The 26,887-nt window shown below is 48.6% G+C and overlaps 1 protein-coding gene across 1 annotated transcript in view; it reads left to right on the top strand.

Annotated features, from left to right (window-relative positions):
• The window catches only part of LOC140472443 (B-cell receptor CD22-like), a 33,437-nt gene extending 10,606 nt beyond the window's left edge, over positions 1 to 22,831 (top strand). The window contains exons 4-12 of the mRNA XM_072567490.1: positions 3,056 to 3,328; positions 5,354 to 5,638; positions 6,514 to 6,789; positions 7,578 to 7,844; positions 8,156 to 8,425; positions 9,798 to 10,073; positions 15,037 to 15,306; positions 16,158 to 16,433; positions 22,704 to 22,831. Of these exons, the coding sequence (XP_072423591.1) occupies positions 3,056 to 3,328; positions 5,354 to 5,638; positions 6,514 to 6,789; positions 7,578 to 7,844; positions 8,156 to 8,425; positions 9,798 to 10,073; positions 15,037 to 15,306; positions 16,158 to 16,433; positions 22,704 to 22,831 (2,321 nt within the window). The remainder of the gene's footprint in view (positions 1 to 3,055; positions 3,329 to 5,353; positions 5,639 to 6,513; positions 6,790 to 7,577; positions 7,845 to 8,155; positions 8,426 to 9,797; positions 10,074 to 15,036; positions 15,307 to 16,157; positions 16,434 to 22,703) is intronic.
• The last annotated feature ends 4,056 nt before the right edge of the window (positions 22,832 to 26,887 follow it).

The following is a 26,887-nucleotide window of genomic DNA, read 5'->3' as shown; positions in this document are numbered from 1 at the left end:
GTGTGCGGATTGTGGGGAGTGTGGGGAGAGTGGGATTAGATTGGGTGGGATATTAAAGGGATTAGGGAGTGAGGGGGAGAGTGGGATAAGACTGGGTGGGATATTAAAGGATGTGAGGAGTGAGGGGAGAGTGAGATTAGACTGGTTGGGATATTAAAGGGTGTGTGGAGTGAGGGAGAGAGTGGGATTAGACTGGGTGGGATATTAAGGGTGTGAGGGGAGAGTGGGATTAGACTGGGTGGGATATTAAGGGGAGCGGGGAGTGAGGGGGAGAGTGTGATTAGACTGGGTGGGATATTAAAGGGTGTGGGAAGTGAGGGGGAGAGTGGCATTAGACTGGGTGGGACATTAAGGGGTGTGGGAAGTGAGGGGGAGAGTGGCATTAGACTGGGTGGGATATTAAAGGGAGTGGGGAGTGAGGGGGAGAGTGGGATTAGACTTGGTGGGATATTAAAGGGAGTGGGGAGTGAGGGGGGAGAGTGAGTTTCGACTGGTTGGGATATTAAAGGGTGTGGGGAGTGAGGGGGAGAGTGGGATTAGACTGGGTGGGATATTAAGGGTGTGAGGGGAGAGTCGGATTAGACTGGGTGGGATATTAAGGGGTGTGGGAAGTGAGGGGAGAGTGGCATTAGACTGGGTGGGATATTAAAGGGAGTGGGGAGTGAGGGGGAGAGTGGGATTAGACTTGGTGGGATATTAAAGGGAGTGGGGAGTGAGGGGGGAGAGTGAGTTTCGACTGGTTGGGATATTAAAGGGTGTGGGGAGTGAGGGGGAGAGTGGGATTAGACTGGGTGGGATATTAAGGGTGTGAGGGGAGAGTCGGATTAGACTGGGTGGGATATTAAGGGGTGTGGGAAGTGAGGGGAGAGTGGCATTAGACTGGGTGGGATATTAAAGGGAGTGGGGAGTGAGGGGAGAGTGAGATTAGACTGGTTGGGATATTAAAGGGTGTGGGGAATGAGGGATTGAGTGGGATTAGACTGCGTCGGATATTAAGGGTGTGAGGGGAGAGTCGGATTAGACTGGGTGGGCTATTAAGGGGAGCGGGGAGTGAGGGGGAGAGTGTGATTAGACTGGGTGGGATATTATAGGTTGTGGGAAGTGAGGGGGAGAGTGGGATTAGACTGGGTGGGATATTAAAGGATGTGAGGAGTGAGGGGAGAGTGGGATTAGACTGGGTGGAATATTAATAGGAATGAGGAGTATTATGACATGGGTAACCCCTCCTGCTTAATTTAAACCTGCAACACAAAAAAGATTTATCCCCTGCAGTAATCTGTGAAAATTCGAGAGGTCAAGAACTATTTGAAAGAAAAATTAACAACTTTATTTCTTAAGGTATACGAGAGAATAACTAACCAGCAACTGTTTTCATCTCCTTCCTATAACCTATCTTTTACTTTCCCTTCTGCAATACTAGTCTAATTAAACCCCGATTAAAATTTACAAAACAAAACTTCTTATCTCAAAAGACAGCGTTGTGTTCTTCTCTGTATTCCTGTCTTCATTCCTCCTTCTAGGGGATTCTGCTTCACAGATCATTCATCGATAAAGGTACCTTTAAGAGAGCGATTTTTCAGGCAATCTCTACATGCTACTGGCTTGGCAGCTCTCCTCCCAACTGTTCGATTTTCCTCAGTCTTTTACCCCCAAACCATCGGATTATGTCATTGACCTTTAAAATTGTCAAAAAACTAAATTCAAACTTGATTGGAATTTGGTATTTTTCAGGGTATAATTTAAACTGATTGGCCTCACTCGAATTTGTTTTGTCAATTCTCAGCAACCCAGCAAACCTAGCTTTCGACCAAGTGTTATATTGTTAGGTCATTGAGAACATTTGGTGCTGTCAGGTGGTTCTGTGAGTGTTTAACTCTCTTACAAGCGCAGTACATCCACATCTTCATAACAGGAAGCAAGGGGGAGCATAGGATTAGTCTGCATGGGATTTCAAATAATTCCTACCTATCTCTGTAGCCTCCTCCAGCCCATACACCCCTCACTATCTCTGTAACCTACTTTGACCCCTACAGCCCCTCCCGATCTCTGTTACCTCCTCCAGCCCCTGCACACCTTCTCTCTCTCTGCCACCTCTTCCAGTCTCTACACCCCCTCCCTATCTCTGTAATCCCCTCCAGCCCCTATGCCCCCTCCCTATCTCTGTAACCCCCCTCCAACCACTACACCCCCTCCCTATCTCTGTAACCCCTACATCCCCTCCCTATCTCTGTAACCCCCTCCAGCCCCTACATCGCCTCCCTATCTCTGAAACCCCCTCCAGCCCCTACACGCCCTCCCTATCTCTGTAATCCCCTCCAGCCCCTACACCCCCTCCCTTTCTCTGTAACCTCCTCCAGCCCCTACACCCTCTTGCTATCTCTGTAATGTCCTCCAGCCCCTACACCCCCTCCCTATCTCTATAACCCCCTCCAGCCCCTACGCCCCCTCCCTATCTATGTAACCCCCTCCAGCCCCTACACCCCCTCCCTATCTCTGTAATCCCCTCCAGCCACTAGACCCCATCCCTATCTCTGTTACCCCCTCCAGCCCCCTACACACCCTCCCTATCTCTGTAACCCCCTCCAGACCCTGCACCTCCTCCCTATCTCTGTAACCCCCTCCAGCCCCTACCTACGCTCCCTATCTCTGGGACCTTCTCCAATCCCACACACTCGAGTATCCCCCAATTCCCAGCGTTCCACCATTGGCGCTGTGCCTCACATGGCTGGGAGATCAGAGCTTTGGAATTCCTTCCGGAAATCTTTCCACCTTCTCTCTCTCTCTCTCTCACTCACTCTCTGTTTCTCTCTCTCTCTCTCTCATACTTTCTCATGGTTTCTCTCTCTCCATTTCTCCCTCACTTTCTCTCTCTCTTTCTCTCTCTCTCTCTCCATCTCTCTCCCTCCCCCACTCTGTCCCTCCCTCCCACTGTCTCTCCTCCTTACAGCTAAACACTGACTGAATGTTTCGGATCCTCTCTCCCTGACCCCTCCCTAGGTGTCTGAGGTGTGACCTTCTCGAGAATGGCTCACTCTGTCTGTTTGTTCACTTTCAGATAAACCTCGCAATGTCAGTATCTCACTGACCGAGGGACACAAAGACAGACTGCAGGAAGGGGACTCTGTTACCTTACAGTGTGATGTCCTCTACAGTCAACCAGCCATCACCGGGTATTCCTGGTATCAGGACGGAGCTTGGCTCCCCAGCGCTCGGCGTCAAACCATGGAAATCAGAGACATCAGCTACTCACAGTTTGGGGAATATTTCTGTGAAGTGAGGAACAGGATTGGGAGCGGCAGGTCGGAGGGTATTGAATTGAGAGGGCAGTGTAAGTGCCACAGACCTCTGTGTGGAGGGTTATTGGGGGAACTGAGTCTCGTTCAGGTACCCAGTGAGGAAATACTCGCGGCAGGATGGGGATAATCAGAGGGAGATGGAGGGAAGGCCGAAGGCAACACAATGAGAGGTGAGCACAAGTGGAGAACTGGGAGCACTGTGCACAGCTCCCCAGACTGTACATCCCTCAGTTACACCCACACACACAGTACTGTGCATAGCTCCCCAGACTGTATATCCCTCACTTACACACACACTCATAGTACTGTGCACAGCTCCCCAGACTGTATATCCCTCAGTTAGACCACACTCACAGCACTGTGCATAGCTCCCCAGACTGTATATCCCTCAGTTATACCCATACTCACAGCACTGTGCACAGCTCCCCAGACTGTATATCCCTCAGTTAGACCACACTCACAGCACTGTGTACAGCTCCCCAGACTGTCTATCCCTCACTTACACACACACTCACAGTACTGTGCACAGCTCCCCAGACTGTATATCCCTCAGTTAGACCCGCACACACAGCACTGTGCACAGCTCCCCAGACTGTATATCCCTCAGTTACACCCACACTCACAGCACTGTGCACAGCTCCCCAGACTGTATATCCCTGAGTTAGACCCACACTCACAGCACAGTGCACAGCTCCCCAGACTGTATATCCCTCAGTTACACCCACACTCACAGCACTGTGCACAGCTCCCCAGACTGTATATCCCTGAGTTAGACCCACACTCACAGCACAGTGCACAGCTCCCCAGACTGTATATCCCTGAGTTAGACCCACACTCACAGCACAGTGCACAGCTCCGCAGAACTCTATATCCCTCAGTTAGACCCACACCCGGGGCACCGTTCACAGTTCCAGTCTCCGTATCCCTCAGATAGACCCTCAGTTGGAGCACTGTACACAGTTCCAGTCTCTGTATCCCTCAGATAGATCCTCAGTTGGAGCACTGTGCACAGGTCCAGTGTCTGTATCCTTTGGATAGACCACACTCAAAACACGGTCTGTATTTCCTATCTCATTATTCCAACTACGATACCCAATCTGGAGGTTATAACCATTGGGAGATTGTGAACAGACTGAGGCAGGTTTCTCTCGAGAAGAGGGGTCTGAGGGAGTGACCTGATCGATGTGTTTACAATTCTTAAAAGGATTTCTCTCAGGGAGTCAGATGGAAGATATTTCCACTTCTGTGTGTGTTGGTGAGGGGAGGTGGTACAGTGGGAGGGAGTGACCGGAAGGAGAGGCCGTCGGTAAGACAAAGTCCTGAATAACTCCCATTGGGAATTCAGGAGAAACATCTTCACCCAGAGAGTTGGGGGAGAGGCGAATGTGGGACTCACTCCCACAGGGAGTTAGAGGCCAACAAATGTGAGACTCACTCCCACAGGGAGTTGGAGGGCTGGGAATGTAAGACTCACTCCCACAGGGAGTTGGAGGGCTGGGAATGTAAGACTCACTCCCACAGGGAGTTAGAGGCCAGGGAATGTGAGACTCACTCCGACAGGGAGTTGGAGGGCTGGGAATGTGAGACTCACTCCCACAGGGAGTTGGAGGGCTGGGAATGTGAGACTCACTCCAACAGGGAGTTGGAGGGCTGGGAATGTGAGACTCACTCCCACAGAGAGTTGGAGGGCTGGGAATGTGAGACTCACTCCGACAGGGAGTTGGAGGGCTGGGAATGCAAGACTCACTCCCACAGGGAGTTGGAGGGCTGGGAATGTGAGACTCACTCCGACAGGGAGTTGGAGGGCAGGGCATGTGGGACTCACTCCGACAACTCCCTGTGGAAGTGAATCCTTTCCATGCATTGGTGCAGGGGAAGCTGGTTAAACACACGAGGGAGAGAGGGAGATGAAGATGAGGTGCTGAGGAAGCTGATCTGGAACAGAAACCCTAGCATGGAGCAGAGGGGCCGAATGGAAACTTCAGTGACAACACCATCAGTAAAACATTTCCCACCATGTCAACATTAACCAGATTGGTAACAAACCTCTGTTTCAGATAAACCGAGAGATTTTCAGATTGCACACAGTGTGAATGGTGACGCATGGAGAGATTTAACGTCTGTGAACGAGCGTGACACTGTGAATATTAGCTGTACCAGTCAGAACAGTGACCCTGCAGTCTCAGGGTACAGCTGGTACAGACTCACTCAGAACAAGCCAGTCAGCGGGCAGATACTGCTGTTTGAAAGCATCAGCAAGGACGACAGTGGGAATTATCAGTGTGAGGCTAGAAACAACGTTGGGACAGGAAGATCACACACCATCAACATCAAGGTGCAGTGTGAGTATCCCCAGAAACACAGCTCCTGAATTCATTCACCTGGTATTTCCAAACCTGGTCAAACAGCTTCTGTACATTAATCATTCAAGGGCACATGCAGATAGAGTGCCGCACTGTCGGAGGGTCAGTGCTGAGGGAGTGGGCACTGTCGGAGGGTCAGTGCTGAGGGAGTGGGCACTGTCAGAGGGTCAGTGCTGAGGGAGTGCCGCACTGTCGGAGGGTCAGTGCTGAGGGAGTGCTGCACTGTCGGAGGGTCAGTGCTGAGGGAGTGCCGCACTGTCGGAGGGTCAGTGCTGAGGGAGTGCCGCACTGTCGAAGGGTCAGTGCTAATGTAATGCTGCACTCTTGGAGGGTCAGTGCTGAGGGAGTGCCGCACTCTCGGAGGGTCAGTGCTGAGGGAGTGCCGCACTGTCAAAGGGTCAGTGCTGAGGGAGTGTCGCACTGTCGGAGGGTCAGAGCTGAGGGAGTGCCGCACTGTTGGAGGGTCAGTGCTGATGTAATGCCGCACTGATGGAGGGTCAGTGCTGAGGGAGAGCCGCACTGTCGGAGGGTCAGTGCTGAGGGAGTGCCGCACTGTCGGAGGGTCAGTGCTGAGGGAGTACCGCACTGTCGGAGGGTCAGTGCTGAGGGAATGCCGCTCTGTTGGAAGGTCAGTGCTGAGGGAGTGGGCACTGTCGGAGGGTCAGTGCTGAGGGAGTGGGCACTGTCAGAGGGTCAGTGCTGAGGTAGTGGGCACTGTCAGAGGGTCAGTGTTGAGGGAGTGGGCACTGTCAGAGGGTCAGTGCTGAGTGAGTGGGCACTGTGGGAGGGTCAGTGCTGAGGGAGAGGGCACTGTCAGAGGGTCAGTCCTAATGGTGTTGGGTGTTTATTTCCAGATGCTCCGACCAGTGTCCGAATCACATTCCCGCCTTCAGTTCGAGCTGGAGTGTGGACATCCCTCAGCTGTCAGTCTGATGGCCATCCAGCAGCAGTTTCCTATCGCTGGTGGAAGGAGTGTCCACACGGTTCGATGTCTCTCTGTTCTGGGAGACAATGGAGGTCTCAATGTTCATTCTACGCTTCTGTTGAAGATGTTGGCTGTGAGATCACCTGTACAGCGGGGAACACCGTGGGTGAAAAGAAATCTGATCCCATACGACTGGATATTCAGTGTGAGTGTCATCAGTCTGAGAGTCCCACTCACCAACAAACTCTCACATTATACTGAGCTAAAACTTCATGTCCCTCCCTATCCCTGTACCCTCCTCCAGCTCCTACACCTCCTCCCTATCTCTGTAACCTCCTCCAGCCCCTACACCCCCTCCCTATCTCTGTAACCCCCTCCAGCCCCTACACCCCCTCCCTATCCCTGTACCCTCCTCCAGCTCCTACACCCACTCCCTATCTCTGTAACCCCCTCCAGCCCCTACACCCCCTCCCCATCTCTCTAACTCCCTCCAAGCCGTACATCCCCTCCCTCTCTCTGTAACCCCCTCCAGCCCCTACAACCCCTCCCCTCAGTCCCTATACCCCCTCCTTGTCTCTGTAACCTCCTCGAGTCCTGGCCTCCAGAGTAGCGCCTGAATCCCATCACCGGCTCTGCTATTGGCTGCCTACGACCCTGAGCTCAGATATTCCCTCGCTTCACCTCTCCATCTCTTTCTTTCCTCCCAGACATTCATGACACCGACCTATTCTCCTGATGTTGTTGAAGCAACTTGCAGTCACATTACTGTTTCACCCTTTTCAATGCAACATCTTCTTCAGCAGGCGCTACGCAAATTCAGATATTGCGTTTTTGCCTCTTTGTCACTTTTCCTGGTTTCATTTCCGATCAGGGATCTTTCTGGTGTTGCCCCACCCCACCCCTCGGAGACCCCTGTCTTCTGTGGACCTGGATATGTGAGGGATTCTGAAATCTTGGAATCACGTCTCTCTCTCTCTCTCTCTCTCCCAACAGATGGACCGAGAAACGTGGAGATTATTTCTGAGGATACAGTGAAGGAGGGGACCGAGATCACGTTAACGTGTCGAGGTGAAGCCAACCCCCCGGTTCATACCTACAGCTGGAGGAAAATGTGCAACAGACAACGGAACAATCTGCGAGAAAATACCGACACGATTAGGATTCAACCCACCAGGATTGATGGATCTTGTAGCTACATCTGTAGAGCGCGGAATTCTGTCAGCTCCCGGGATTCTACACCCAAACACATTAATGTACAGTGTAAGTAAAGAGGGTGTGGGGTAACCAGAAAATAGCCCCCAGACCACACTCGGAGCACTGTGTTTGGATCCCGGGTCTCCACACTACAGTTGGATATTCAGGCATTACAGAGGAAGGTGCACTTGGGAATGAGAAATTCTAGCATGGAGAAGAGGGGATGAATGGCCTATTTCAGGATATGAGGAATTCTGGTGGTCTTTCTGTGAAATGATGTCAGTGCTCAGGGGCAGCATTTATTCGGAGATTTGGGTGAATGTTCCACAGTGTTATCCCTCTCCCTGACCTGAATCGAGCTGTAATTCCTCTTGTAGATGGTCCTGGAGATGTTACCATTGTTCGCAGTGAGCCACAGGGAGAGGTGAAGGAGGGAGACCGGGTTACCCTGACCTGTAACTCCAGGAGTAATCCAGGAGCTCGCTACACCTGGTATAAGGACAATGTGAACACAGCAGTTAACAAGGGGACAGGGAACATCCTGACCATACGCTCCATCACCCCAACGGAATCTGGAGATTATTACTGCAAAGCGGAAAACATTATTGGAAAACAAACTTCAAAGAGCTTCAGGATCGAGGTGCTGTGTGAGTGAGATTCCCAGGTTGACCTTTTCCCAATGTAAACTCCCCGGTCTCTGTCACTACTCACTGCATGAGAGCTATTTATCCAAAACTTCACTGCCCCCCCAGTCTCTGAACTCACAGTGAGTCCCTTTCCCCAGTCACCCTCCTCTCACTCCCTCTCCTGCATCATTCCCCAGTCCAGCAACACCTCGATTGTAACATTCCCATTCTTGGCTTTCAACACCCTCCATCACCCCCTCTCTATCTCTGTCACCCGCTCCAGCCCCTACACCCCCTCCCTATCTCTGTAATCCCCTCCAGCCCCTACACCCCCTCCCTATCTCTGTAATCCCCTCCAGCCCCTACACCCCCTCCCTATCTCTGTAATCCCCTCCAGCCACTAGACCCCATCCCTATCTCTGTTACCCCCTCCAGCCCCGACACCCGCTCCCTATCTCTGTAAACCCCTCCAGCCCCTACACCCCCTCCCTATCTCTGTAACCCCCTCCAGCCCCTACACCCCCTCCCTATCTCTGTAACCCCCTCCAGCCCCTACACCCCCTCCCTATCTCTGTCACCCCCTCCAGCCCCTACACCCCCTCCCTATCTCTGTCACCCCCTCCAGCCCCTACACCCGCTCCCTATCTCTGTAACCGCCTCCCGGCGCCACACCCTTCTCTATCTCTGCAACCTCCTTCCATCCCTGCTTCCCTCCCTATTTCTGTAACCCCCTCCAGCCCCTACACCGCCTCCAGCCCCTACATGCCTCCCTATCTTTGTAACCCCCGCCAGCCCCTCGCCCACCTCCCTATCTCTGTAACCCCTCCCAGCCACTGCACCCCCTCCCTATCTCTGTAACCCCCTCCAGCCCCTAACCCCGCTCATCTCTTTAACCCCCTTCTGCCCCTACACCCCCCACTATCTCCGTAACCCCCTCCAGCCCCTACAGCCCCTCCCTATCTCTATAACCCCTCCAGCCCCTACACCCCCTCCCTGTCTCTGTAACCCCCTCCAGCCCCTACACCCCCTCCCTATCTCTGTAACCCCCTCCAGCCCCTACACCCCCTCCCTGTCTCTGTAACCCCCTCTGGCACCTACACCCCCTTCCTTTCTCAGTAACCTCCTCCAGTTTCCGCCTCTGGAATATTTCCCGTTTCCCATCGCTCTTCCCTTTCTGGCTCTGACGTTTGGCATTCTGTCCCTAAACTGTTTCCCTCCTTTTTTCTTTCTCTTCCTTATAAACTGACCCCATTGACTGAAGAACTGTCCATTTATCTGCCCTGTGGGATCTGTGACCGATTTTCCTGCTTCGTCACCCCTTGCAATGTCTCCCTGAGTGAGTGATGCTCAAGTTATGCTGTCTCTCACTGAGGGTCTTGTCCCATTCTGTCAGATGCCCCTCGGAATGTGATGGTGTCAGTCTCTCCATCGGACAGTGCGATACACGAAGGTGACAACATCACTCTGAGCTGCACCAGCGACAGCAACCCCCCAACCAGCTGGTACAAGTGGGAACGGAGACAGAGAGAGGAGACTGAGTCTCTGGAATCATCTGAGAGAGACCTGACCTTGTACAGAATCACTCACAAACAGGAGGGTGTGTACTCCTGTGAGGCGGGGAACACAGTCGGTGCCAACAGGTCGGAGGGTCGCAGGATAGAGGTTGTGAGTAAGTAAGCAGCCCTGATATTGACCTCTGACCCCCTGCCCTCACCCTGAGTGTTCAGCTCAGCCCTCAGTGTTAACATTGCTTTACTCCCAGGACAGTATGGTCCCTCACAGAATCCCTCCAGTGTCAATATTCTGGGGGAACCCCAACTGGACCCACCACATAAACACAGTGGCTACAAGACCAGGTCAGAGGCTACGAATCCTGCAGCGAGTAACTCCCCTCCTGATTCCCCCCAAAGCCTGTCCCACCATCGACAAGGCCCAAGGCAGGAGGGCGAGGGAATACTCCCACTTGCCCCTGGATGGGGGCAGCTCCAACAACACTCGAGAAGCTCGACACCACCCAGGGACAAAGCAGCCCCCATTGGATTAGCCCCACACCCACAAGCATCCCCTCCCTCCCTCCCCCATCGACACTCAGTAACAGCAGTGTGTACCATCCCCTCCCTCCCCCCACCGACCCTCAGTAACTGCAGTGTGTTCATTCCCCTCCATCCCCCACCGACCCTCAGTAACAGCAGTGTGTACCATCCCCTCCCTCTCCCCACCGACGCTCAGTAACAGCAGTGTGTACCATCCCCTCCCTCTCCCCACTGACCCTCAGTAACAGCAGTGTGTACCATCCCCTCCCTCCCCCCACCGATGCTCAGTAACAGCAGTGTGTACCATCCCCTCCCTCCCCCCACCGATGCTCAGTAACAGCAGTGTGTACCATCCCCTCCCTCTCCCCACCGACCCTCAGTAACAGCATTGTGTACCATCCCCTCCCTCCCCCCACCGACCCTCAGTAACAGCAGTGTGTACCATCCCCTCCCTCCCCGCCACCGACCCTCAGTTACAGCAGTGTGTACCATCCCCTCCCTCCCCCACCGACGCTCAGTAACAGCAGTGTGTACCTTCCCCTCCCTCCCCCCCACCGACCCTCAGTTACAGCAGTGTGTACCATCCCCTCCCTCCCGCACCGACGCTCAGTAACAGCAGTTTGTACCATCCCCTCCCTCCCCCCCACCGACCCTCAGTAACAGCAGTGTGTACCATCCCCTCCCTCCCCCCACCGACCCTCAGTAACAGCAGTGTGTACCATCCCCTCCCTCCCCCCCACCGACCCTCAGTAACAGCAGTTTGTACCATCCCCTCCCTCCCCCCACCGACCCTCAGTAACAGCAGTGTGTACCTTCCCCTCCCTCCCTCCCACCGACCCTCAGTAACAGCAGTGTGTACCATCCCCTTCCTCCCCCCACCGACCCTCAGTAACTGCAGTGTGTACCATCCCCTCCCTCCCCCCCCCCCACCGACCCTCAGTAACAGCAGTGTGTACCATCCCCTCCCTCCCCCCACCGATGCTCAGTAACAGCAGTGTGTACCATCCCCTCCCTCTCCCCACCGACCCTCAGTAACAGCATTGTGTACCATCCCCTCCCTCCCCCCACCGACCCTCAGTAACAGCAGTGTGTACCATCCCCTCCCTCCCCCCCACCGACCCTCAGTTACAGCAGTGTGTACCATCCCCTCCCTCCCCCACCGACCCTCAGTAACAGCAGTGTGTACCAGCTACAAGATGCACTGCAGAAACTCACCAAAGATCCTCAGGCCGCACCTTCCAAACCCACGGCCACTTCCACCTAGAAGGACAAGGGGCAGCAGATACATGGGAACACCACCCCCCTGAAAGATTCCCCCCGAGCCCCTCACCATCCCGACTTGGAAATATATTGGCCGTTCCTTCCTGGGTCAGAATTCTGGAAAACCCTCCCAAAGTGACATAGTGGGTCTATCCCACAGCACATGGACTGCAGCAGGTCACCCCCACCTTCTCAAGGGGCAAGTAGAGACAAGGAATAAATGCCAGGCCCAGCCAGTGAAACCTATATCCCACAAATGTATGAAAAACCTTACCCAATGTCGGCAGAATGAAAGAGGGCCTCAGGAATTGCTCATTCGCTAATTCCCTCAAGTTGATGACTGGGAGGTTTTCACGGTTTACTGCTGTGGTCTCCTTAACTGAGGAAGGATTTCCTCACCCTACACAGTTGGCAGTTCTCCTGCTTGATTCCTGGAACGTGGGGCTGAGGAGTGATACAGTCCATCAGGCTGATCTTCTCTGGGGTTGCCAGGAATGAGAGGCTATCCCACTGCGTTCCAGTGAGCTCTGACATAACCAATGGGCAAAATCACTACAATGACCAGGAAATATACTAATGGGACTAAAAGCTGATAGGTCCTCTGATCCTGATGGGATATATCCCAGGATATTCAAGGAATTAGTTACAGAGAGGTACTTATGGTAATGTCCCAGCAATCCATCGATTCAGGAAAAGTCCCAGTGGATTGGGAAACTGCTAATGCAACACCTTTGTTGAAAAAAGAGGAGAGAAAAAATAGGTTCCCACTGGTGTGTTAGCTTAACATTTGTTTCTGGGAAAATGTTAGAGAGGATTCAAAAGGATGTAATAGTAGGCTGTTTAGAAATACACAGTGTGATTAGGCAGAGACAGTATGGCTTCATGAAGGGGAAGTCATGACTCAGAAATTTACTAGAATTCTTTGAGGAGTTTACAAGCAGGATTGATAAAGGGGCTTGGAGTGAATGTAATATATTGAGTTTGCAGAAAGTATTTGCCAAGGTTCCACACATGAGGCTGTTTAATAAGACCAGAGCCCATGGTGATGGAGGTAGTTTATGAGCACGGATAGAGGTCTCCCTAACGAAGAGAAGACAGGGAGTTGGGATAAGAGGGACATTTTCAGAATGGCAGCCTGTAACAAGGAGAGGATCACAGGGATCAGTGCTGGGACCACAATTATTTACAAAATCTACTTGTGACTTGGTTAGGAAAAGTGAATGTCCTGAAGCTAAGCAGACAAAAATACATGGGAATGCAAGTGTCATCGAGCCACAGAGATGTACAGCAGGAAACAGACCCTTTGGTTCAATTATTCCATGCCGACCCAGATATCCTAAATTAATCTAGTTCCATTTGCAGTAGTTGGCCCATATCCCTCTAAATCCTTCTTCTTCATATACTCATCCAGATGCCTTTGAAATGTTGTAACTGTACCAGCCTCCACCCTTAGGTCCATTTTATATCTTTTCCCTCTCACCTTAAACCTATGCCCTCTAGTTTTGGATTACCCTGCCCTAGGGAAAAAGACTTTAGCCATTCACCTTTTCCATGCCCCTCATGATATTATAAACCTCCCTCAGCCTCTGACGCTCCCGGGAAAACAGCCCCAGCTGATTCAGCCTCTCCCTCTAACTCAGACCCGCCAACTCAGCAACATCCATGTAAATCTTTCCTGAACCCTTTCAAGTTTCAGAAAATCTTTCCTATAGCAGGGAGACCAGAATTCAACACTGTATTCCGCAAGTGGCCTCACCAATATCCTGTACAGCTGCAACATGACCTTCCACCTCTGACACTCAATGCACTGACCAATAAAGGAAAGCACATCAAACGCCTTTTTCACTATCCTGTCTACTTGAATGAAGCTACGAAGGGGAATCTTATCAAATGCCTTGCTGAAGTCCATGTACACCAGATCCACTACTCAACCTTCATTAACCTGTCTTGTCACCTCCTCAATAAGATTTGTGAGGCATGACCTGTCCCTCACAAAGCCATGCTGACTGCCTTTAATCACGCTATGCTTTTCCAAATAGTCACAAATCCTATCCCTCAGAATTCTTTCCCAAACCTTGGTGACCACAAATGTAAGAGTGACTGGTCTGTAATTGCCAGGGATGTCCCTATTACCCTTCTTGAAAAGAGGAACAACATTCACCTCCTTCCAACCCTCCGGTACAACTCCCATGGAGAGTGAGGAAGCAAAGATGTTCGCTAGCGGTTTAGCAACCTCCTTTCTCGCTTCCTGGAGCAGCTGAGGATAAATCTGGGGTGTCCCTGGGGACTTATCAATCTTCATGTTTGCCAACATTTTCAGCACACCAACTTCATCAATCTTGAACTGGTGAAGCCTGTATCCCAGCTCCTCAAAATTCTTATTCACAACAAGATCCCTTTCCTTTGTGAAAACTGAAGCAAAAAAGACTCGTTCAGAGCTTCCCCTATCTGCTCAGACTGCACACACAAGTTTCCTCCACTATCCCTGATCAGCCCTACCTTCTCCCTGATCATTCTCCTATTCCTCACGTATGAGTAAAATGCCTTTGAATTCTCCCTAATCCTTCCTGCCAAGCCTTTCTCGTGCCCCCTCCTGGCTCTTCATAGTCCATTTCTGAGCTCCTTTCTAGCAAGCCTGTAATCCTCTAAAGCTGTGCTGGATCCTTGCTTCCTCCATCTTACAGAAGCTGCCTTCTTCCTTTTGACGAGAAGCTCCTCTGTTCTCGTCATCCAAGGTTTCTTAATCTTCCCCCTTTCTGTGGAATAATTGCTCCCAGTCTGTACTTTCCAAATTCTGTCTTATTGTGTCATAATTTCCTTTTCCCTAATTAAATATCTTCCCTTGGTAACTGCTCATTTCCCTCTCCAAGGCAATGGTAAATGTGAGGCAGTTGTGGTCACTGTCACCAAAGTGTCCTCCCACCGCGAGATCTGACACGTGTCCTGGCTCATTGCCGAGCACCAAATCCAAAATGGCCTCTCCCCTCGTCGGTCTGTCTACGTACTGAGTAAGGAAACTCTCCTGGACACACCTGATAAAAACAGCTCCATCCAAACCATCTGCACATTATTGCCCAGTTCCTTGGTCCTCATAGTATGGATAGATCATCAGGCATTAGAGATGAAGATGCAGTCGAGAATGAGAAATTCTGGAACTGAGCAGACGGGCTGAATGGCATATTCCATGATGTGATTTCTGAGGAATGCTAGTGTTCTCTGTCTGAACTAATGTCAGTGCTCAGAGGCAGCATTTATGAGGGGATTTGGAATAATGTTCCAAAATGCTCCACAGCCTTATTCCTCTCCCTGACCTGAATCGAGCTGTAATTCCTCTTGTAGATGGTCCTGGAGATGTTACCATTGTTCGCAGTGAGCCACAGGGAGAGGTGAAGGAGGGAGACCGGGTTACCCTGACCTGTAACTCCAGGAGTAATCCAGGAGCTCGCTACACCTGGTATAAGGACAATGTGAACACAGCCGTTAACAAGGGGACAGGGAACATCCTGACCATACGCTCCATCACCCCAACGGAATCTGGAGATTATTACTGCGAAGCGGAAAACATTATTGGAAGTCAAACCTCAAAGAGCTTCAGGATCGAGGTGCTCTGTGAGTGACATTCCTAGGTTGACCTTTTCCCAATGTAAACTCCCCGGTCTCTGTCACTACTCACTGCATGAGAGCTATTTATCCAAAACTTCACTGTCCCCCGGTCTGTGAATTCACAACGAGTCCCTTTCCCCAATCACCCTCCTCTGACTCCCTCTCCTGCATTGTTCCCCAGTCCAGCGACACATCGATTATAAAATTCCCATTCTTGGCTTTCAACATCCTCCATCACCCCCTTCCTCTCTCTGTAACCCCCTCCAGCCCCTACACCCCCTCCCTATCTCTGTAACCCCCTCCAGCCCCTACACCCGCTCCCTATCTCTGTAACCCCCTCCTGTCCCGACACTCCTCCCTATCTCCATAACATTCTCCAGTACCTACCCCCTCCATATTTCTCTCCCTCCCTCTGGTCCCAAAACCTCTCCCTATCCTTGTATCATTCTCCAGCCTTGACACCCCTCTCTGTCTCTGTACCCTCCACTGGTCCTTACACTCCTCCCTACTCTGGACCTCCACCAGTCCCTACATCCCTCTCTGTCTCCGTAATGATCCCCATTCCCTACACCCCCTCTTATCCTTGTAACCCCTTCCAGTTTCAGCCTCTTGAGTATTTCCCGATTCACCCTCCCATTCGCAGCCCTGAACTTTGGCAATCTGTCCCTAATCTGTTTTACCTCTCACCCTTTCTCTTCCTTAAAAGCTGAGCCCTTTAATTGAAGAATTGTCAATTTATCTGCCCTGTGGGATCTCTGACCGATATTCCTGTTATGTCACCCCTTGCAATGTCTCCCTTAGTGAGGGATGCTCAAGTAATGCTATATCTCACTGAGAGTCTTGTTCCTTTCTGTCAGATGCCCCTCGGAACATGCAGGTGTCAGTCTCTCCATCGGACAGTACGATATACGAAGGTGACAACATCACTCTGAGCTGCACCAGCGACAGCAACCCCCCAACCAGCTGGTACAAGTGGGAACGGAGACAGGGAGAGGAGACTGAGCCTCTGGAATCATCTGAGAGAGACCTGACCTTGTACAGAATCACTCACAAACAGGAGGGTGTGTACTCCTGTGAGGCGGGGAACACAGTCGGTGCCAACAGGTCGGACGGTCGCAGGATAACGTTTGGGAGTAAGTAAGCAGCCCTGATATTGATGTCTGACTCCCTGCCCTCACACTAAGTGTTCAGCACAGCCCTCAGTGTTAACATTGCTCTACTCCCAGGACAGCATGGGCCCCGTGGATATGACCCAATGTCAGCAGAATGATGGAAGTCTTAAGATGTGCTTCATTTTATGGCCATTTGTCAGTCACCTCAAATGACAGTTGGGAGGTATTGACAGTTTACAGCTTGAGTCACTTCAGCTGAGGAAGGATTTCCTTACCTTAAAGTCAGCACATTGAGGGTTTACCAAATTGAATCCTGGAATGTGGGGCAGAGAAGAGATACAATCAATCATAGAATGTCTGCAGGGTGTAAAGAGTCCATTCAGCCCATCAGGTCCACATTGACTCCCTGATGAGCATCCCAGATACAGCCTAGCTTCATATCCCCACATTTCCATTGGCTAACTCACCTAGCTTACACATCCCTAGACACGATAGGACAATTTTGCATGGCCAATCCACACTAACCTGCACATCACTGGACAGTATGAAATAAGAGGTGGTCCCACTGTATTCCAGTAAATTCTAAAATAACCAAGGGGAGGAAATAAATACAGTAACTCTCACAAGAGGAAATGAACCAGGGAAACTAGTGGGAGAAAAGGCCAACAAGTCCCCTGGACCTGATGGGATGCAGCCTCAGATAATAAAGGAAGTAACTAATGTTAGAACTCTCATTATTTTTGTTTGTATTGTTTTACCAGTTTTGGTTGGAGTTGTGAATTGGGAAGTATGAGCTGAAAATGAACTGTGGAATTTGGGACAGCTTGTGGTAAAAGGAAGATAGCAGATCAACAAGCATCTGTTTGTGAGGGCAGGCCTGGAGGCTAATTGCAGGCAGATTCTTGGTTAAAGGAATTCCAACAGACAAAGTGAAGGGTATTGTGTTTAAACAGATAGCAGAAGGTGGCTATTAACAAGGTCTGTATCTGGGGATTGGTTCCAGCAAGTCTGGAAGAGGCCCTATGTTGAAGCAGACAGCAGTTGTTGAATGGCTATTGAGACCTCAGGAAGAGGCAATCAGACTATCAGGGCAGAACCAGAACTGAAGTAATTTTGTGTATTTGCTGTGTAGATGAGCTTGGCTCCTAACAAAGGCAGCATGAAGATTTGAAAGCTCTGTACCAAATCTGTCACGTAGGCATTTAGAATTCCAAAGAGTAGGGAGTTGCATTAGAAGTATTGCTGCTTTTGCCTGGGTGAACTGAGAAGGTAACCCTAATCAGTGTTTTGAAAAAGCAGCCCCATTCCTACCTGTGAAACAATGCAACATGAAAATGGTTTCGGCAATCTGGCCAATTATGATATTTCTTTTATGTTAGTTTGTCTGTCTATCTGTCTTTTGTATGAATGGGGTCTGAAACCAAATGTTTTGGGTTTGAAACGTAAACATTAATTAGATTACAGAGAGATCATTTTCTCTTTGCTGAACTTATTGTGTATTTAATAAATAGTGAAGTGTTTTGTTTCAGATACAAACTGGTTTCTGAAATTTCATTATTTGCAAAGTCTGGGATTGCTTATTCAAACGTCTGGTTAGGAACCATTGAGGTGCTTGTTGAGGCCTTCAACAATGTTACTGTGTTGCAAATACAGTAGTTCAATGGCTGGTTTAATTTGGTTATTTCACTTTGTGCCATAAAACTGTCATGATACACTGGCACTAGAGCAAAAAGTGTACAAAGTCACCATATCTGGCATGATCCTAGGAACAAAGATATCTAGGCACAAAATCTTAGGTATGAATTAGAAAAATGAAAAGTAAGATCAAAAATCAGCATTACAGACCTTCTAAAGCTATGTGCAGAGGCAGCTTATGAGGAGATGCTGCACTTGCTCTGAATATACTTATAAAAAGCCTTGGGATTTTCCTTGATCCTTTCAGCCAAAGATATTTTATGACTTCCTTTTTAATCTATTCCCTAACTCTCTCAATTCGTATTACAGAACCACATTTCATTTTTTTTATATATAAACATGTACCACGACAGCTGGTTATTCACCCTCCCCCTTCAGAATGCCTGGCAGCTACTCTGGAGCTCTGACCAGGAGGATAATATCCCGTTCGAGAGTCCCATTTGTGGACATAGAGAGTTATAGAGTCATATAAGGTCACCCCTCAGCCTCTGACACTTCAGGGAAAACAGCCCCAGCCTGTTTAGCCTCTTCCTAGAGCTCAACTCTCCAATCCTACCAACATCCTTGTAAATCTTTTCTGAACCCTTTTGAGTTTCTCAACATCTTTCCGATAGGAAGGAGACCAGAATTGCACCCAATATTCCAACAGCAGCCTAACCAATGTCCTGTACAGCCGCAATATGTCATGCCAACTCCTGTACTCAATACATTTTGACCGATAAAAGAAAGCAGACCAAATGCCTTCTTCACTATCCTATCTACCTGCGACTCCACTTTCAAGGAGCTATGAACCTGCACTCCAAGGTCTCTTTGTTCAGCAACACTCCCTCGGCCCTTACCATTAAGTATAAAAGTCCTGCTAAGATTTGCTTTCCCAAAATGCAGCACCTCGCATTTATCTGAATTAAACTCCATCTGCCACTTCTCAGCCCATTGGCCCATCTGGTCCAGATCCTGTTGTAATCTGAGGTAACCCTCTTCACTGTCCAACACACCTCCAATTTTGGTGTCGTCTGCAAACATACTAACTGTACCTCTTATGCTCACATCCAAATCATTTATGTAAATGACAAAAAGTTGAGGACAAAAAGCACCGATCCTTGTGGCACTCCACTGGTCACAGGCCTCCAGTCTGAAAAACAACCCTCCACCACCATGTCTTCTACATTTGAGCCAGTTCTGTATCCAAATGACTAGTTTTCCCTTTATTCCACGAGATCTAAACTTGCTAACCAGTCTCCCATGGGGAACCTTGTCAAATGCCTTACTGTAGTCCATATAGATCACATTTATGTTCTGTCCTCATCAATCTTCTTTGTTACTTCTTCAAAAAACTCAGTCAAGTTTGTGAGACATGATTTCCCACGCACAAGTCCATGCTGACTCTCCCTAATCAGTCCTTGCCTTTCCAAATACACGTACATCCTGTCCCTCAGGATTCCCTCCAACAACTTGCCCGCCACTGACGTCAAGCTCACCAGTTTATAGTTCCCTGGCTTGTCTTTACCGCCCTTCTTAATCAGTAGCACCACGTTAGCCAACTTCCAGTCTTCCAGCACCTCACCTGTGACTATCGATGATACAAATATCTCAGCAAGAGGCCCAGCAATCACTTCTCCAGCTTCCCACAGAGTTCTGGGGTACACCTGATCAGGTCCTGTGGATTTATCCACTTTTATGCATTTCAAGACATCCACCACTTCCTTTTCTGTAATCTGGACATTTTGCAAGATGTCACCATCAATTCCCGACAGTCTATGTCTTCCATATCCTTTTCCACAGTATATGCTGATGCAAAATACTCATTTAGTATCCCCCCATTTTCTGCACCACAGAACTGCCTGTCAGTTCCTCTTACAAACGGGTCCTCTGTCACTGAAGACCAGCCAGCCTTTTACTTCCTGCACTATGCTGCAGAGCCAGTTGCGACACTGCAAACTTTCCCCTGATAGGCCACCCCCAACAACCGTATCCAGCACGCGGTATCTGTTTGTGAGGGAATAGCCACAGGGGACTTGTGCATGACCTGACCACAGTCTTCCTGGTGGTTGCCCCAGAACTTTCTGCCTGTGTAGCTCTTACGTATGGTGTAACAGCTCAGTATATGTGCTATCCACAATGTCTTCAGCATCATGGATGCTCCATCATGACTCCATCTGCAGCTGCATCTGCTCCTTGTGCCAAATCAGGAGCTGCAGCTGACTATACTTCTTGAATACATGGTCACCAAGGAGACTGGAAGTGTCTTTGATTTCACACATTCTAGTAGGAGGAGCATTCCGCAGTGCCGAGTTCTCCTTAGCAAGTACAAACAATAAACTAGGAAGAAACTACCCAACCTTACCCATTACTCAACAAATCAGATTTCTTGTGCTTTCTCTATTCCTAAAGAATGACAAGGCACAAGGATAAGGACTTTACATTCTGTCTCCCGACAGGTTTTACTCTGAGCCTCGAAAAGTGGTTCCTAGACAACCAATCCTCTTTCCCTGAGCTGATTGTTAAATTGTGAGGTCACCTCAGGAGACTTGCCTCTGGACAGAGTGAAGACTCCAACCTTTCTGCTCCTCTCCGACTGCTGCTCTGACAAAGCATTGGGCTGGAGGAGGTAACAGAGATAGAGGTGTAAGGGCTGGCAGACCTTACAGAGATAGTGACAATTGTAGGGGCTGGAGGAGGTTACACAAAACAGGAAGGTATGTGCAGTGGGAGGACGTTACAGAGACAGCGAGGGGGTGTAGGGGTTGGAGGGGGTTCCAGAGATAGGGAGGAGGTGTAGGGACTGGAGGGGATTACAGAGATAGGGAGGGAGTGTAGGGGCTGGAGGAGGCTACAGAGATGGGGGAAGGGGGTGTAAGGGCTGGAGGGGATTACAGTTATAGGGAGGGGGTGTAGGAGTGGGAGGGGGTTACAGAGATAGGGAGGGGGGTGTAGGGGCTGGACGGGATTACAGATATAGGTAGAGGGTGTAGGGGCGGGAGGGGGTTACAGAGATAGGGAGGGGGCATAGGGGCTGGAGGGGTTTACAGAGATAGGGAAGGGGTGTAGGGGCTGGAGTTGGTTACAGAGATAGGGAGGAGGTCTAGGGACTGGAGGGATTTACAGATATAGGGAGGGGATGTAGGGGCTGGAGGAGGTTACAGGAATAAGAAGGGGGTGTAGGGTCTGGAGGAGGTTACAGAAATAAGAAGGGGGTGTAGGTTCTGGAGGAGATTACAGAAATAAGAAGAGGGTGTAGAGTCTGGAGGAGGTTACAGAGAGAGGGAGGGGGTTTGGCGGGCGAACGGGTTTACACATATAGTGTAGTGTGTAGCATTTGGAGCATGTTACAGACATAGGGAGGGATGTATGGAAGGAGGTGGTGACAGAGATAAGGAGGGGGTTGGAGGGGATAGAGGAGGCTACAGAGTTATGTAGTAGAAGGAGGAGGTTACAGAGGAAATGATGAGTGAATGGGCTGTGGCATGTCACAGAGGTGATGTTGGGTGAGGGGCTGGTTGAGTTTAGAGATTGTGGCAGTTGTTGAATGGGTTGAGGTGACAAAGAGAGGGAGGGTTCTCACATGCTCACTTGTCATAGTTCCCTCCAGTCTCTGGGTAATGTCTGGAGCTGTTTATTTAATGGAATCTGAAATTTTGTGCAGTGGTCTGTTGAGATCATGGCTGATTTACACGAGACCAAGATAGATTTCACACTCTGTGAACAGCGTTTCCAGATTTCTCTCCAACAATTCACAACAACACAACCCTGTGTGCAAAATAGAGAGAAACATTTGACAGGGAATTAAACAGGACAAACCTGCACTGTCTCCAATATCCCACACTTTGATTTGATTCATTCACTAGATTCATTCCTGTAAGTCAGACCTGATAATGTCAGCACTGCCCTTCCCTGACAGACATCAGTGAACCAGATGGGTTTTGCTGACGATCTTCAATGATTTTATGGCTATCATTGGACTGTGAATTCCAGATTTTTAAATGAATTCACATTCCACGATCAGCTATAATGGATCCAATCTGCAATCTCCAGACAGCACCGCGCTTTCTGGATGATTCCTGTAGAGATATTAACACTAGACCATCGTCTCCCCACTAAAGTGGAAGGTCAGAATGGCACTTGCAGCAAGTTCACAGTGAAAAGATCTCGGACACTTTGGTGTCTCTGAGAAACCATTAATTGCTCAGAAAGACATATTTTATATTTCATCCCAGTTTTTCTGGTTTGGAAGGCAGTTCAGAGACAGTCAAATTGCTGTGGGTCTGGAATCACATGTAGGGTAGGCCGGGTAAAATTTCAGTAGATTCTCATAAGGGAAGGCCATAAGTGAACTAGCTGGGTTTTTACAACAATCAGCAATAGTTACACGGTCTCAATTAGGCAAATGTTTTAATTACAGATCTTTAATTACATTTAAATTTCACCATCTGTAACAATGTAATGTGAACCAATGTTCCCAGAACCATTAGCTTTGGATTCTGAATTGCTCACCCAGTGACATTCTCACTGCATCACTGCCACATTTGTAATGAAGTGGAGCTTGAGAGAGATTGAACATGGACAGGAAGTGATTAATTCTTTCTCTGTGTTTTCTAGATAGCAGAGGAGAGAGTCTGCATGTGGTCCTGATCCTGGGAATACGAGCTGGGATATTCATTGTAGCTGTTGTTCTGACTGTTGCTGGTGTTTGTGTCTGTGAGGGGCAAACAGTTAAAGGAAGCTGAAAGGCTGTTTCAAGCTTTATCAGTGTAATCGAATCCCATGGGATGTTGGGTTAGGTTGTACTGAGTCCAGTTAAGGGAACTGGTTCGGATCGTCTGAGATCAATAGAGATCTCAGGTAGCCATTCAGTCCATTGAACTATACCAGCTGTCTCTGTACAGTAATCCAGTCAGTGCCATTTCCCGACTCACTCCTCATTGTTCTGAGAGTTTATTTCCCACAAATGGGCGGCACGGTGGCACAGTGGTTGGGCGGCACGGTGGCACAGTGGTTAGCACTGCTGCCTCACAGCGCCTGAGACCCGGGTTCAATTCCCGCCTCAGGCGACTGACTGTGTGGAGTTTGCACGTTCTCCCCGTGTCTGCGTGGGTTTCCTCCGGGTGCTCCGGTTTCCTCCCACAGTCCAAAGATGTGCAGGCCAGGTGAATTGGCCATGCTAAATTGCCCATAGTGTTAGGTAAGGGGTAAATGTAAATGTAGATGTAGGGATATGGGTGGGTTACGCTTCGGCGGGGCGGTGTGGACTTGTTGGGCCGAAGGGCCTGTTTCCACGCTGTAAGTAATCTAATCTAATCTAATCTAAAAAATATTCATCCAAATTCTGTTTGAAATCAGTGAGCATCTTCCTTTCCATCCCACCTTGTAGACAGTGAGATCCAGATTATTATCACTCACAGTGTATAGCAGTCCTTCCTCACAATCCCTGCTCTGTCTATCCCACCCTGAATCTTCAATATGTCTCCCCTTGTCCTTGTATCATCAGCAAATGGAATAGCTTTCCTTTGTCTCCCTGATCTAAACCTGGCCCCATCTCATCCTCATCAGTCAGATTCACCCCCAGTCACCGTCGCTCTGAGAGAAACAGCCCCAGCTTCCCCAAATGAACCCTGTCACTGAAATCCCTGCTCATTGGAGCTGTTCAGGGAAATCTCTTCCATGTCCTCTCAGACTCTCACATCCTTCCTGAAGTGCACTGACCAGAACTGGACACAATGATGTAAACTAAGCAGAGCTTTATAAACTCAGCGTAACTTCCTTGCCTTTGTCCTTGGCAGCTCGATCTATAAAGCTCTTGTTCTGTACGTCAGGACAAACAGCAATTTACCAGCAGAATTCTTCAGCAAATGGAGTACAATTAAACTTCAGTGTGTGTGCTTCTTAGTGCATGGACAGAAACCCCAAACAAAAGCTTCTCCTTTTCCTCATCCTTTCTGCTCCCCCAGTGCTGTTGTGTGACCCTGTCTTACCCAAGATGGAGTGCTGCCAACATGGCCGAATAGCTCTGAACAGAAGTGTGACTCCACTCAGACCTGAACATGCTTTCTGAATGTTGCATCTTGGGCAAAAAGTGAGAAATTGCAACAAGCTTGTTAGTAATGAACAACTTTACCTTTATTAACAAAGTGGAATAAAATAATCAGGTGATCTGTAGATAAATATCAATTCAACTTCATCTTGATTCAAAATTGTTGACTCAAGATTGCCTCACCTGTTCTCATCTTCCCCACATTGTTTGAATTTCTGGGCCAACTTTCCAATGTAAACATGTCACATTGTAGTTACAGCCTCCTGCCTGTGGTGGCGTTGTAATCTGCATCTCAGATGCAGGAGGAAATAATGTCATGGAGAACAGGTAATTCTTCTGTATCACAACAGTTGCATTATTGTGCAACCCTGCATTTTGATAAATCGCACTTTGGAAACAGTGCTTAATGTGTTGGTGATGTAATTGCGTTACAGCCAACACACATTTTAAATGTTTGTGCTTTAGAAACAGTGTCACCAATTCATCAATTATGTTGCAGTGAACTTACATTAACAAAGCACACATTATAGCAGAATGACCTGTCCCTGAAATTTCTGAGACATGGGTTTCAAAGGAATTTTTATACTGAGCTTAAAAATGTTTTAAGATCAAGCTCATCAGTGTGCTCCCATGAGTAATGACATCACTCCCTCTGACAAAGGACACACCCTCAATCCTGACACTCCAATTGGATAGTGGTCTTAAAGGAATAACCCTCTAACAAAGTCTCATACTCCCTCCCTATCACTTTGTGATTAAGTTATGGCTTTAAGAGATGTATTTTGTCCTGTCTTTGTTTTGAAGAAAGGTTTTAAGGCAGAGGTTTGTTGTCCATTGAAAACCTACAAAACAGCTTAGGTATTTTCAAAGATGGAAGAATTGAAGCAGCCTGAATGGGTGTGATCAAACTCCCACAGAACGAGGATTTTAGTTTTAACTTTCAACAGTTATTGCTGAGGTCTCAACAGAGTGTGGAAGCTGGAGGATGTCTCTCCCAGCTCCATTCACTCACTGAATGCCCTCTTGATGTTTTTTCTTCCTGCTGCTGGAATTGCATGTCGACAATCTGTTTTTCTGAACTTCCCTTTTGCTAACGGTGTGTTTATGGGATGTTACGATATTACAACAGTTACTCTTTAGTAGCAAAATAATTTCTTATTCTGTTTAGTTTTGAATAAAGTTATTCTAATTGCCTTTTCCATTTATTGTCTTTTAACTATAGTGTATGAATAAAGTGTGTTTTGCTTCAAATCTGGTCGTTTGACGGATCAAACTGTGTCCGGAACACAAAGCCTTGCATGTACCTTTACAAGAAGAAAAAGTGAGGGTTAGGCTGTGTTCTGGATTTTTTGTGGGGGTTTACTCTGGTCCATAGCAGACTGGGGACTCTTATTTGGATCAAAATCTCTAATTCCACTTTGAGTTCAGGATTATTGTACTCAAAGATAGCGAATGGTAAGTGTTTATGTCTTTTTTTGGGGTGTTCAATTTGATTAATTTAAACAGGATGGACCTTGTTTTAATAATGGCTCTTTCAGTCACGAAGAGTTTCTTAGGGGTGGAGAAAGTTGCTTTGAAAGTTTTACAAAAAGTGAGCAAGGAAAACCATTTGGAATTGGCAAACCAGCTGGAGTTGGGGTTGGCTGTGTCTGTGAGGAAAGGGGAGATATGTGTGGCAATCACGCAGCATTTACAATTGCCAGGAATGCCATCAGAATCTTTGGAAATAGCTAAAATGTAATTGCAAATGAAGCAGTGTGGGTTAGAGGCAAAAGAAAAGGAAAGATAGCATTGACAGAACAAAAATGAAGAGAGAATGAAATGAGACAGCTTGAATTATGATTAAAAACAGCGGAAAAAGAAATAGAGAGGAAATCCCTAGTAGAAGAAAGTGCGTGGGAGAGAGACAGAGAAGATAGACTGAAGGAGAGAGAGAAGAATCGGAGAAAGAGGTAAGACTTGAACTTCAGAGGTTGGAACTGAAAGCCCAAAGTCAAGTTAAAATGTAGGAGGTCGAGGTGAAAGTCGGAATAATGATGAGGGCGGTGACGGAGAGCAATCCCATCTGAGTTAAAGGCCTGGTGGGATCTGTTTAAATATGTTCAAGCATCACCAACGTTCAACAAGATGGATCGAGAAGCCTTTTTCATTCCATTTGAGAAAATAGCGAAATATATGAAATGGCCAGTGACCATGTGGGTATTGTTGATTTAAACAAAGTTGGTATGTGGAGCCAGTGAAGTATTTGCATTGCTAACACAGGAGGTACCTGGTGAGGGTAATGAGGTGAAAAATGCCACCTTCAATGCATATGAACAAAGACCAGAAGCTGACATAAGCGTTTCAGGAGAGGGATCCTGGTCAAACATACATTGAGTTCGAAAGGATCAAACCCCGTAATTTTGATAGAGGGAGAAAAGCATTGAAAATATATCAAACATATGATGCTCTGAGAGGGATGATTATTTTGGAGGAGTTCAAAGAATCACTTCCTGAAGCCCTGAGAACTGACGTGGAAAAGCAGAGATTTAAAACTGTTAGATTAACAGCTGAAATGCCAGGTCATTATGAATTGATTCATAAATCAAAATTTGACTTCCGACATCAATCTCAATCTGTGAAGGATAGTAATTGGGGAAAAAGAGAAATCCTCAAGTGGTAAGGGAAAGGAGATCTCATTGAAGATCGTAAAGGTAGTTTACCAGAGGGTGAAAAGGAACCCCATGATAGGGGAAAGAGGAGTAAAAATGCT

Source organism: Chiloscyllium punctatum, unplaced genomic scaffold (assembly GCF_047496795.1).
Source record: "Chiloscyllium punctatum isolate Juve2018m unplaced genomic scaffold, sChiPun1.3 scaffold_327, whole genome shotgun sequence".
In the NCBI taxonomy this organism is placed as follows: Eukaryota; Metazoa; Chordata; class Chondrichthyes; order Orectolobiformes; family Hemiscylliidae; genus Chiloscyllium; species Chiloscyllium punctatum.
This window is presented reverse-complemented; position numbering and strand designations above follow the sequence as displayed.